The sequence below is a fragment of the Gossypium raimondii genome, chromosome 7, assembly GCF_025698545.1.
Source record: "Gossypium raimondii isolate GPD5lz chromosome 7, ASM2569854v1, whole genome shotgun sequence".
Taxonomy (NCBI): Eukaryota; Viridiplantae; Streptophyta; class Magnoliopsida; order Malvales; family Malvaceae; genus Gossypium; species Gossypium raimondii.
In genome coordinates, this window is record NC_068571.1 from 7649151 (window position 1) to 7662663 (window position 13513).

The 13513-nt window shown below is 32.0% G+C and overlaps 1 protein-coding gene across 1 annotated transcript; it reads left to right on the forward strand.

The window, feature by feature from the left end:
- The first annotated feature begins 884 nt into the window (after nt 1-884).
- Nucleotides 885-2507, forward strand: LOC105802776 (F-box protein At3g07870). Its single transcript, XM_012634622.2, has one exon. It carries the CDS (start codon nt 1070-1072, stop codon nt 2342-2344), a length of 1275 nt encoding a protein of 424 aa, XP_012490076.2. The 5' UTR covers nt 885-1069; the 3' UTR covers nt 2345-2507.
- Nucleotides 2508-13513: the final 11006 nt, after the last annotated feature.

Here is a 13513-nt window from a genome sequence, read left to right on the forward strand (position 1 = left end):
TGGATTGAATTAACCACCTCTATGCATGGTCTTGTGATTCATGATACTTCAAGTTATGAATGACCTTTTACTATAAAAAAATTATAACTAATGCAATGTAATCATAAATATAAATATATATTCGAATGATTACAAAATAGTTACAAATCATTACAATGCATCACAAGACGAAAATTTAAAATAATCTAAACAAAATTCATATAAAATGTCAGTACGTGATGAGATTGAAGACTCACACATGACAGTTACGTAACATAAGATTAGAACCTAGATACTAAAAATCTAAAACCAAAATAATAAATTTTTTTCCAGAAACGGTAGTTGGGACTTGGGGAGGTTTTTTGTTTTGTTTCTAGGGGGAGGTAAACTTGGTGGCCAACGTTCACAGTATTTCCTGGAAAATGTGTTTTGACTGATCCACAAAATATGGGCACTGTGGTTACTGCTACAGTAATGTACTCGTAGATGCAAATGCAAAGTGCAATCTGCACTCACTGAAATCACTTTGACAACAGTTTACTAATCTTGCGGGAAGCTAAATTTCTTTCGAACTCTAGAATTACAATCCAACTTTTCATTCATATATCCCCCTAAACTTTTTTACAAACAAAATATTTCACCTGTAATTTTAATTCAATGCTATGCATAAAGATGTAAAGAATGAGGCACATCTGTCTTTTGAATGAGAAGCATATATATTGTTTATGGCTATTCTTTTTGTTTTTTTGCTCCCAATATTCAAGACTTAATGTTGGAGGGTCACTATCAGTAGGGCCAATCTTTTACAATGACATGGGAATTGATTCATAAAATTTGCTTTTTCTGCCTTCACATTTTGGTCATTTTATACTTAATTGGACGGTGTGGATCGTCGTGTTTATCTTTTCTACAAGTGAGTTCATTCAATAGATTGGTTTTTATTTCTACAAATAAACATTATTTAATTTCCTTTCGGTTTCGTCTCTCCTTTTTTATTTTCTTTTCCGCAACTTGATTCCATCCAAGTCCACCATGTTTATCTTCAACCTGATCTCCAAACCCACAATTTTGTAACCCCCCCCCCCCCTCCATGTGTTCTCTGAATCTCTCAACCATGGATTTGGACGATGATAAACGTGCTAAAAGAAGGAAAACCCAGACTGAAGAAGATGATGATGATCATCATCATCATCAACCACAGCCAACAGCCATGGAAACCCTTCCCAACGAAATCATCGTCGACATACTTTCGAGGTTACCCATCACATCTTTGGTGCAATTCAAGTTCGTATGCAAACGATGGCGTGCCTTAACTCAAGACCCTGTTCTTGCCGATATGCATCTTTCATGGAAAGCTGATGGAAACGACTCCTGCCTCATCCTTCACTGTGATTTTCCCATACGAAACCAGCTTTATTTCCTGGATTTATCAGCTCACAACCAAGACAAAGACAAGGTAAAAAGGTTATATGTACCTTTTCAAGCTACCATGCCTGAATTTGATGTTGTAGGTTCCTGTAATGGTTTATTATGCTTATCTGACTCGTTATACAACGATGCACTTTATGTTCACAATCCTTTCACCATGGATTGTATAGAGCTACCAAAATCTAGACAATACTCTGATCAAGAACTCGTTTTCGGATTCGGATTCCATCCCAAAACCAAGGAATACAAGGTAGTTAAGATAGTTTACTATAGGAATACTAGTAGTTACAGTCGTGCCCGAAGAACTGTCTATCCACAATCAGATGTTCAAATTTACACACTAGGAAGCTCTTCGTGGAGGAGTCTAGGGAAAGTATCATATCAATTCGTAAGGCGGCCTTCGGAGGCTTTGGTTAATGGAAGACTTCATTGGGTGAGTAGGCCAAGACGATACCATCCGGCTCGCCGTCTTATCTCCTTCGACTTAGCGGATGAACAATTCCGGGAAGTCCCGAAACCGGATTGTGGTGGTTTAAATAGGTGTAACTTTCATCTGTCTGTTTTAGGTGGTTGTCTTGCTGCAGCTGTTTATGGGAATTATGGGAAGTTGGAGATATGGGTTATGAAGTGTTATAACGTGAATGAATCTTGGGTTAAACAATTCACCATTGGAGCATACATGCCCAAGTGTTTGAAGCTGAATTTGGATCGACATAGGCCTTTGAAGATATGGAAGACTGGTTCCAATGGGAAAGTGGTTCGAGTTCTGTGTTTACTAAACAATGGGGAAGTATTGTTGGAGTATAAGAACAGGGTTTTGGTGTCTTATAATCCAAAGAAAGGGAAATTCAGAGATCTTGTATTTCATGGGTTACCTAATTGGTTTCAAACAGTTGTTCATACAGGCAGTTTGAATTGGCTTAACACCGTTCATTGATTGTGAGTTTGCTGATCTCGTTTTAGATAAAAGAAAAAAGTTTATGCATTCCAATGTTAATTTGTTTTTGTAATTCCTCAATTTAGCTTGATACATAGCATTGTCATTTTATGAGTATTGTTAATTATATACAATCCAAATTTGGGAAATTTTAGATGATGAATTTCTTTCTTATTTAAATGTAGTAGTTTGATTTTTTTCCCCCATTTTAAATAAATCATTACCTAATTTTAATTTTATCTTTTTCCTGTAAAAGTTAGATAACAATCCCTTCAAAGCTGACTAGAAAGATAACGTTACCAAACAAATGAACAAAAGTGATTTTGACAATTGTATATCAAAGACCAAGTTTAAAAATAAATAAAAAGAACCCAACCACCCATAGTATAGGTAATTCAAATTAGGGATACTGGGAATAAATAAGTAGGCATTCAACGATATGAAACCTAATTCAACCTTGAAGAATAAACCAAAAATGGACTGCCGTTTTTATGCATGTGAAGAGGGTTTTGTCAAGCTCCTAACTCACCTGCATTATAATAACCAACAACTTGCAATGACCCAATAATTGTGACTCTGAAATGTCCTTTACTGTTCAAGGGAAGGACGAAGAGTACAGCAATCTTTAATGGATTTACTAGCCAAAGCAAAGGTAAAGTTCTTAAGAAGAGTGTTCAATTAATTTAGATTTATAGTTTCATTAAATGGTTCAAGATCTTAAAGAGCAATAGGATGGTGGTTCAACAACTTAATGGAAAGAGAGAAAAGTCCTCTGATCATGCTTTTATTTTTTTCCAGCGATCCAAAGTTGAAAAAAGAAATGCAGTAAAGTCACAAAGGGGGCCTCTATGATGTGTCTTCTAGTGGCACATGCTGAGAGAAATGAGAGATTCCCTTCAGAATGGGACTCTTTCCCCGTTGAATTCTTCTCAAAGTAACAATCATTTCCCGTTTTACTTTGAATTTTTTTTATACTATTTCTCCCCATCCCTTTGCAGGCTGCAATAGTTTACATTGCTTTAAATCGGGAATTAAAGTGTGAGATCAATAAAAACACTATCTTTCTATTATTCTAATCATTGGACCAGCAGAAGGACTGCTTGAAAGAAGAATATGCTTTGGGGATATCGGACAAAACAATGGCAGTGTGTCACCTTCACCTATCCCACTTAATACCCAAACTCTAACTTCATATTTGAAGATCAACCATTGAAGCATAGTTTTTCAAATTGAAAGTTGAACCATAGAAAAGAAAACAAGGTCTTATTTGTTTATTATTACAAAAAAAAAAAGCACCAAAAAGTTACGAAAAGCTTGTTGGTGCAAAGCTTTCAAAGGTCATGTCTTGTGTGGATTTCGGAGTAATATATATTTGGAGGACCACTGCTGCTAGGAAGGTGTGATGAAACCTAACCTCACTGAAATGAAACTCACCATTATGAAACCCAACGTCCTATCGCCCTATCTGTTTCACAGACTATAAATCTTGCGCATGGCCCCAGTTGGACAGCTTATATGTATAGGCTTTGCCTTTTAGTTTTCTCTTAGCCTTTCGGCTTCACCCTAACATCTAATGAATCTAAGCACGGGAGAAAGATGTAGTTTTTGGTTAAAGCTTTAATGGGGAATTAGTGTTTACTTTTTCATTTTTAAAAGCTTGATGGTGCAACTCTGTGTTTTGTGCTTTTTGTTATTTTAATGCTGCCAAATACAACTTTCTTTTTGTTGTGTATTTAGAGGAACCAGTGGATAAAGGGGAATAAAAACTAATTGAAATTTTGCTACTGGTATTCCATCAGATTAATTATTATACTTTAATTTAGTTATTTTTAATTTTATAATTTTTAAAATTTAAAATTTTAGTTCTAATTCAATCAATGGTTATTAAATTCATGGAGTCAAGTTTTGTTATTAATCTTTGTATTATGCATAAGTTGTGAATTTAGACCTTGTTAGTTTATTATTATTATTTTATATTTCTATTAAAGTGATTGACAAAGAGTGAGTCGACAGTTCAAAAATTAGTATAATAACAAAATTTAGTCTTCAATTTTACATATTAAATTAATTTAATTGTAATTTTTAAAAATTAACCTTCAACATTACAAATTCTCTCAATTTAATCTTAATTCTAAAAAATTAAAAAGTACATCAAATATATAAATATTTTAAAAATTATAATTAATTTTACAAAATTAGAGAGTGATAATTATTTTCTAAAAACAGAATATTTTTTAATCCAAATGTAACCTTTTCCCTCAACTTGTAAAATCTCATACGGCACATGTAGAAAATGTCATTTTCGTTTTCTATTCTCACATAATACTCACAAAAGCCACGTCATCTTAGTTATTGAATTTAATTGTTATTGTTTGAGTTAGGACTTAAATTTCAAATTTAAAAACTATAAAGACTAAATTAATCAAATTAGAGAATATTGACTAAATCGACAACTCACATATATTGCATGACTAATAATAAAATTTAACCTACAAATTTTATGATAACGGTTTGGATTAAGAATGAAATTTTAAAATTCAAAAATACATGAACGAAAAATGACTAAGGTCTGGTTAGATAAATTGTTGAAAAAAATCAAATCCATTGGAAATTATATTTAATTTTTACAAATGGTTAATAATTCAAAATGAAAACAAATAGTAGTTTTTACCATAAAGTGTAGAAAATGATATGTAGATAAAAGCTAATTATCACTTAATGGAAAATATTTTCAATTAATTCAATTTTATTTTTATTTTAATATTATATCATCCGATAAAAATTTTACGTTTGAAATTTGATTTTGTTTAAAATAAGGTCAAATGTTTAAAATTAAGGATAAAAATGTAAAATATAGTTTTTTATAATTTACAATATATATTTATCAAACAATCTAATTATATTCCGTAATTAATTTTAAGTAATATATCAAACAATTTTTATAATTTAAATTTAGTACTTAAATTTTTAATACTTATTTTTTCAGCACATAATTTTTCAGTTTATCAAACTGTTGGGATCTAATGTCCTTACTGTAGTATTTATGTCTAAGTATATGTAACACCCCAAACCCGGCCTAGACGTTATGGTCGAATCTGGCGATGTCACATGGAAAGGGATTTGAAGACAATATTGTTGAGTTTAAAACCGTTACAGTAAGTTAGCTTTTATTTAATTCGAAAAAAAACTAGTTGATTTGCTTTAAAACTTGTCTCTTAGCGGAAGCTTTTGTAACCAATTAATTTAGGGAAAATCATTTCTATTTACGAAAAACCTTAGTTTTTAGAAAAAAAACTGTGTTTTGTGGAGTTGCAGTTTAAAAAAAATCCATAAAAAACCAGAATAAAGTCCCAAATTTAAAGCCAACCAGTCAATAGTCCAGAAGATACATCAAAAACCCCAAATAAGTAACAAATTCTAGGCATTAATGGAAAACAAACTAAAATTTATGTGTCGCCACCGTCGAGCCCTTCGCTGCACTGACCCATCAAGTCTGAGGATTACTTGTATAGATTAAACAGAGAAATGGTGAGTTTTCGCAAACTCAATGTGTAATCCCCACAGAAAACATGCATACAGATAATCAACAGAATTCAGTTAGATATAGTCTGGGGCACGTACCCATCACAGAATCAGTTTGGGCCTTAGCCTATTCAGATACAGTCTCAGAATACATTAGGGCCTTGGCCCATATCGATCTGAAATGCGATACAGAGAAATCGAATCCTACCCACCAGCCTCTACACACCATCTCCGTCCAACCCTACACACCATGTGGGGATTAAATCAACCCACTCATCCCTACACACCATGCTGTACCGAAATGCGGCACATAATCAGAAGGTTGTAACTAAGCTGTCAGATAATAGGCTTAATAGCCTTTTAGACACTTCCTCCAAATATCATCAACCCACCTCGATGCAATGCAACATACAAAATATGTCATGCCATTATGCAATTAATAGTACATACATTCAAATATCATAAGTCATGCTCGGTATAGAAATCAGACAGACATGTCACACATATAAGGGTCTAAGTAAAGCTTACCGACCCTACAGTAGGTCCACAGTCGACTTGGGCGACCCATGCAACCTTAAAGAACTTTTTAGAAAAATAGGCTCACACACTCATGTGGCCCACTCAGCCCAAATTGGTCTTGGCAACGTGATCCATTTTTATTATAACCCATGCTAGTTAATTATTCATATATGTTTTCACTATTTACTTATATGTTCCTTCAAAGTTGTCTACTTGAGTCACTGTTACTAAATTATTTACATCTTGAGCTACAGAATTCCGAATTAAGATCTTCTTAATGTCTTTGAAACTAGACTCAAATACCTTTCTACCATAAAATTTTCATAATTTTTGGTTCTGCTAATAAGTACAGTAAAATCTTCAAACTTACCCCTGTTCTGCTGTTTGACAACTTCGTCCCTTCTTTGCTAAAAATTAATTATCTCTTAGTACAAAATTTGGATGATGTTTTAATTTGTTTCTATTGAAAATAGACTCATTAATAATTTAAACATGTAAAATTTAACCCTTAATTATTTTTCTCCAATTTTTTATGATTTTCCAAAGTCAGAACAGGGGAACCCAAATTCAATTTGACCTTGTCTCACAAAGTTTATAATACCTCACGATTTACAATTTCATTACTTACACCGTTTCTTCTATGAGAAACTAGACTTAATAAGATTTAATTCCATATTTTGTTCATCCTCTAATTTGATTTCCACAATTTATGGAGATTTTTCAAAGTTAGCATACTGTTGCTGTCCAAACAGTAAGCAATTTTAGCTTTTCGCTGAATCTTTTTTTTTTTTTACGTTTCGGGTACACAACTGGTTTTGTTTGATACTAAAACAATCCCCGAGCTCTCCAAATCCTATAATCAAGATACTCAACATCAATTTAATGGATTTACAAGTGAATTGACAACTAAGAACGAATAGAAACCCAACTTACCACCAACAATAACCCTCCGTTTAACTATTGTTAAGATGAGAACACTGAATTCACCAGCCCGAGCCTCCCCCAACGCCCAAATCACAGAGAAAAAGCATCACCACTTCAGTCGTTAAGAGATTCATGACAGAAACGAAGAGAAACACTTACCGAAACTAAGGGAGCACTAATCGCGTGCGAAAATGAAGGAAAATAAATGGATTAGGGAAAAATCAAGAAGAAGAAAAAGAAGAGAAAGATGGAAAAACTCAAAGAATTTCGGCAAGAGGAGAGGGAGAAGAATAGACAGCATAATTTTTTTTTGGAAAAGAGAGTCAAAATTCTATTATGGGAAAAAAAATCCCTTAATCTTCTCTCCTAATTCCCATTACACATCCACTACTCAGAATCCCCCTATTACACAACTCTATCTCGAAATTTGAGCAAAAAATAATACACTTGTCTTCATAGGGATTCAAACACAAGACCCATTCTGATGTAATTTACCCAACAATCAAATAAAAGCCTACTAAACAAGAGTAAGGCCTAATTCATTCAAAATACCAAAATTTTCCCAAGCGAAGGCTTGAACTTAGGACCACCCAAACACTCCTAGAACACATAACCACTAAAACTGGCAGATATTTGTGTCATATTGTCACAATAATGAAATTAGAAATTTTGGGGATTTACAGTATACATGTACTTTTCGAACAAATTGGTTTAATAAAATATCCATTAATTACATTAATACCCTTTTTATATTATCATCGATGTTTTTGCATGCAAAGCAAAATAGAAGCAATTATTAGCTCACTGGTTATCTAACATTTAACTAATACTAAGCGGTATTGTGTGGTTGGATCGTAATATGGAAAGACAACTTGTATTAGTAGATGAACCTATACATGTCCTTAGCCTAATCAGAAATGAGCAAACCGATTGAAAGAGTAATGTCGTCTACCAATTCCAATTGGAGAGATGCTTTGTATTGAGCATCGGAGTGGATGATTGTCAAAAGATGTGACTAACTGGACTAACAATACATCAAATAAGACCTAAGTAGAATAGATCTTAGATCCATTTATGGATTTTTTCACTTGTGATAGTTCATAGTGTGACGTAACTTAATCCTGAGTGGATGATGGGCTATGTATGTGTGACTTGTATACTTTAATGTAAGTAAAAGCTTGGGTTCAAATAGATAATGAATCAAAAGCTGGTGTGCTGGGTATACAACTTTTTCAGTATGTAGCATCATTCACAATAGTGGAATTCATAACCCAACTAATGGGTAAATGATATCCTCTCATCAACATTACATGATAGATGAAAAGTAAATGTAGCCACAAGTCGTTTGTCTTAGTGATAAATGACTTTATTACTATTTAATAGTAATTGATTTTTCATAAAGGAAGATGTAATGGTTCCCATTAGACAAAATATGATCATATTAGGAAAACAAATTTATATTAAAGAGATTAAGAATATCATACGAGGGTAACACACTAATGGCAAGGTTATCAGACGAACAATTATTGAGTAATTTTTGTAATGGTATGTAATTAGGGAGATCTCAGTTACAATACAATAGCGGAATGGCTTCATGACTAGATAAGTTTATAATTAATAGGCGAAAAGTTGTAACTTAATTATAAATTATTTGAGCCATAATTTTATATGTTCAATCGATCCCTTTGCTAACTCATTGAAACCATAAATGATTTACATGTAGAACCAAGTGAATAGGCATGAATGAAAATGGTGAAGTTAGAGAAGTAGGTTGCTTTCACAGATGAATGTGTTTTCTCACCAAAAACAGAAATGATTCAGGAATTAATTTAATTTTTCCAATTTATCATTTAATTAATTATAATTAAATAATTAAAGTTTGAAAATAAAATAAAATAAATTAGTCATCATGAATCTGTTGAATGTGAAAATTAAATATATTTCCTCATAGATTCTTTTACAAGAAAGTTATCATGACTAACGAAATTAGAATTGGATTGAGAAAATTATTTAATTAGAAAATTAATTTAGTTAGTTTGATTAATTAAATTAATCAAATAAAAAATATTTATTTTTGAGAAATAGAAAACAAGTATTGGGTTGTATTAAATTATAAAGTACTAGGTCAAAAGTTTAGGAAACACATATAATTGAACCTAATGCATGAGAGGCCTAATTCCCCTCATATTATAAGTGAAGAACAACAAACCTAGTGATATTATCTAGGGTGTGACGCCCCCCTCTCTCCTAGTTAGACTAGAGCATTGTTTTCTATTAAATAAATATTATTTTTGTTATTCTTATTCAACAAGGATTCTTCTTTATCTCCCTATAAATATATGACACTGGTACAACTATTAACATAAGTTTTACACATAAGTTTCATATATTGCTATTCTACTAGAAAATAGTGGAGATTTATTTTAACACCCTTCGTATGACCTTATTGTTGGGTTTGAGCTACAGGATGCTATATTTTTTACCGGAGCAATTACAATCAATTTATAGTAAAATCTTCATACACACATGCAATTCAATGTCAAACACAATCATTTATCGTTAAACAATCAAAATTGAGTCTTAATCAAGCTTACAAATGCTCTTTTGTCAACCCGAGTACAAAACATGACCAAATTGCAAGTTTTAAAATTTTAGGGCCGGTGTCGTGACATCATCTCTTCCACATCGTGACATCACCAAAACAGTATGTCACATTATGACCTCCGACCACTCAACATCGTGATGTGACTCACTGTCAATCGACGTTGCCATAAGGTAGGTTGCTAATCGGGACATGGACTTTGTTTTTGGAAAAAATGAACCATTTGGTACCTATTTCAAAACTTCCAATTACAACCACTCAAAATATGCCAAACAGGTTCAATACTCATGTTCAAATTTTCAACAAGACATTCACTACTTAAACATCAATTAAACCTAAACATTTCCATATCATTAAGGCATACCAATCACAAATCATTCAAACATCTATCTTTACCTATGCCATACAATTATGAAACATACCATTTTATTTCATTTCTCTACACTTATGAACTTTGTGCACATATATGACATATATGCCTTAAGTTCAACCATCAACCATAAGAATTAGGCCACATTTTTACGATCATGTTTCAAACTGCAAATGTTCAAATTCATTTCCATTTCATTCAATAACCAATTAAGCTACTATTTCTAACTCATTTCGTACTATTCCACATGCCATTCATATACTTATTGAATATCACATCTTTTGCATAAAAGAATATATATCTCCAACACCATAGGCAATACCAAAACACCAATTCAACATGGTTAAAACAACTTGCCATAAGTAATAACATTTACATGTTAATATATACACCATGTCACCTATATACATGTCACAATTCTTGACTCAAAATGACCAAATAACTACCGAATAGAGGATAGTGTGACCTTTGAAGCGGTTTGGCTTGACGTGTTCCGCAAAGTGATGATCTACAAGGAAATGGGAAAATAAACGGGGTAAGCATATAAGGTGCTTAGTAAGTTCATAAGTATTAAACAAAACTTATATTATCTTTCAATTAAATACAATAAGCTATCATAATTTGACATAGTTTGCCTAGACATGACAAATCACAACATCAATAAGGTGAGTTTTAGTATATAATCAAACCATGTAATATCACAAGTATTTAACATTCCATTTCATGTCACAATAGATAACAACTCAAATCTCATTCAATTAAAGAGTAATGTAATCACATATATATATATATCAATAGATTTATAAAAAAATCATTTAATAATCTTTCATTTGAACATAGAGTTCATTTCATCTCATTTCATATAAATTGTTTCGCCCAATGAACCCTAGTAAATGGACTCGGATACACAAATAACTATACCACACTAGTTGCTCGTCCAAGCTAAATATATTCATTTCAGGTTACCCGTTTGAGCTAAACATTTATAATTAAACTTTCATTGCTTGTCCAAACTAAGTATATATACTGTCAAGTTACCTGTCCGGTCTAAACCTTTAAAATGACATTAGGTTACTCGTCCGAGCTAAACCTATGTCACATGTATTTAAGTATCCACAACAAATGCAAAACCTCGATAATATCTCTAATCAATCCTGTATAAGTGTGCACAAAATCCTATTGGCATGCCAATCATTTCCTAACATTTACTAAGTTCACCCAATCATCTTTTACACATATAAACATTTATTTAAAATTTAGTCCAATTCTAGCCTTTTGAATCAATTCACCACCAATCAACCCACAATCAAATAGACATACACAAATCAAATACATAACAACTTAAATACATATATACCATATGAAATTACCTGGTCAAATCAACAAACAAGTAGAATTTTTAGGGACTAATAGACAATTTTGGCTTTTCTCGATTATCTTTGGTTTGATCAAATTCTCAATCTATACAATTATTCCATTCAATTCATAAATATTGAAAATTTATACACTATATCATGACAAGAATGAACCTATGAAATTTCATTTTCAATACCCTAAAGATTTACATTTTATTCAATTTAGTCTCTAAAATCGTAATAACTATATCTTTCAATTTGAACCTCGGTTTGAAAATCGACTTTAATTACATCCTTAGGGACCCTCTACTATCTATTTATACCAAAATTTCACCTCAATTTCACATTTTATTCACTTTAGTCCTTTTGTACAAAACTAATAATTAAACATTACAATCTAATAATTTTCACATCTAAGCTTAAAATATATTAATTTAATACAAATTTCTTCAAGAAATCAATAATGAAAATTTTAAAAACCTTTAACAATTCTACAAATTGGTACATGGGCTAGCTAAATCAAGCTTTCATGACCTCAAAAACATAAAAAAATACAAGAAAAGGACTTAAAATTACCTTAACATTGATTGTCGAAATTTTTGACGTAACAAACCCTACCTTCCTTTGTTTTCATATGCTTGAACAGTGGAGAAGAAAAAGATAACAATTCCCCACCATCTTATCTGTTTATAGCTTGTTTAAGTGTTAATTAATTTGATTTAATTAAGTTAATCTTACTTTAATTAGTTTAATTGGTCCTTAATCATAAATTAGTGGATTCTTCCATCATATTCCACTAAAACATATTATAAAATGACTTAATTTTCATTTCAAACATTTAGCTAATTGTACTTTAAGCCCCTAAGTCTTTGGCCAATTAAAAACCTATAACAATAAACTTTTACAATTTAGTCCCTGCACCAAAATTAAGATATTAATAGACAAATTTGATGGGCCAAACTTTAATATTATTTTATACTAACTCTGTAAATATTTAGATTTCATATTACAGACTCAATTTCTAGAAATGGGGTTTCAAAACAGCCTTTTTCAGCACCATTGAAAATTGGCTCTCCCACTTAAGAAATTTTGTCTTTGAAATTTACCTAAGAAAAGATTAGGGTGTTGAGATTTCATAGTTTCTTTCGACTCTCACGTAGCCTCTTCTGTACTGTGATGGTGCCACAACACTTTTACTACTGTCACACATTTATTTCTCAATTCTTTTACTTCTAGAGCCAAAATCTTAATCGATTTTGCACCATACATCAAATCAGGTTGCAATTCGATTTCATAGGGAATCATATGAAAGGGATTGGATCTATATTTTTGTAGCATCGATACATGACATTATGAATCTTATCTATTTTCAAAGGTAGAGTTAGTCGGTATGCTACAGGTTCAATTTTGTCAAGAATATCATACGACCCAATAAACCTCGAACTGAGCTTTCCTTTCTTGCCGAAATGTAAAAAAAATTTCCAAGGCGACACTTTTAGAAAGAATTTATCACCAACTTTTAATCCAATGTCTTTTCTTTCCAAATCAACATAAGATTAAGGCGATTGGAAGCAACTTTCAAATAGTCTCGAATAACCTAAACTTTCACTTCTATTTTAAGTATCAAATTAGTTCCTACCAGCTTCCTTTCACACAACTCTGACCTGCACAAAAGATAGACATTTACGACCATATAAAGCCTCATAATAACTATTGTTGTTAGAAAACTCAACTAATGGTAAGAATCTTTCCCAGTTGCCTTCAAATTCAATTACACAACCATGTAACATATCCTCGAGTATTTGAATGACTCGCTCTGATTGTCCATCAGTCTTAGGGTGAGACACCGTATTAAAATTTAGTTTAATGCCCAGAGC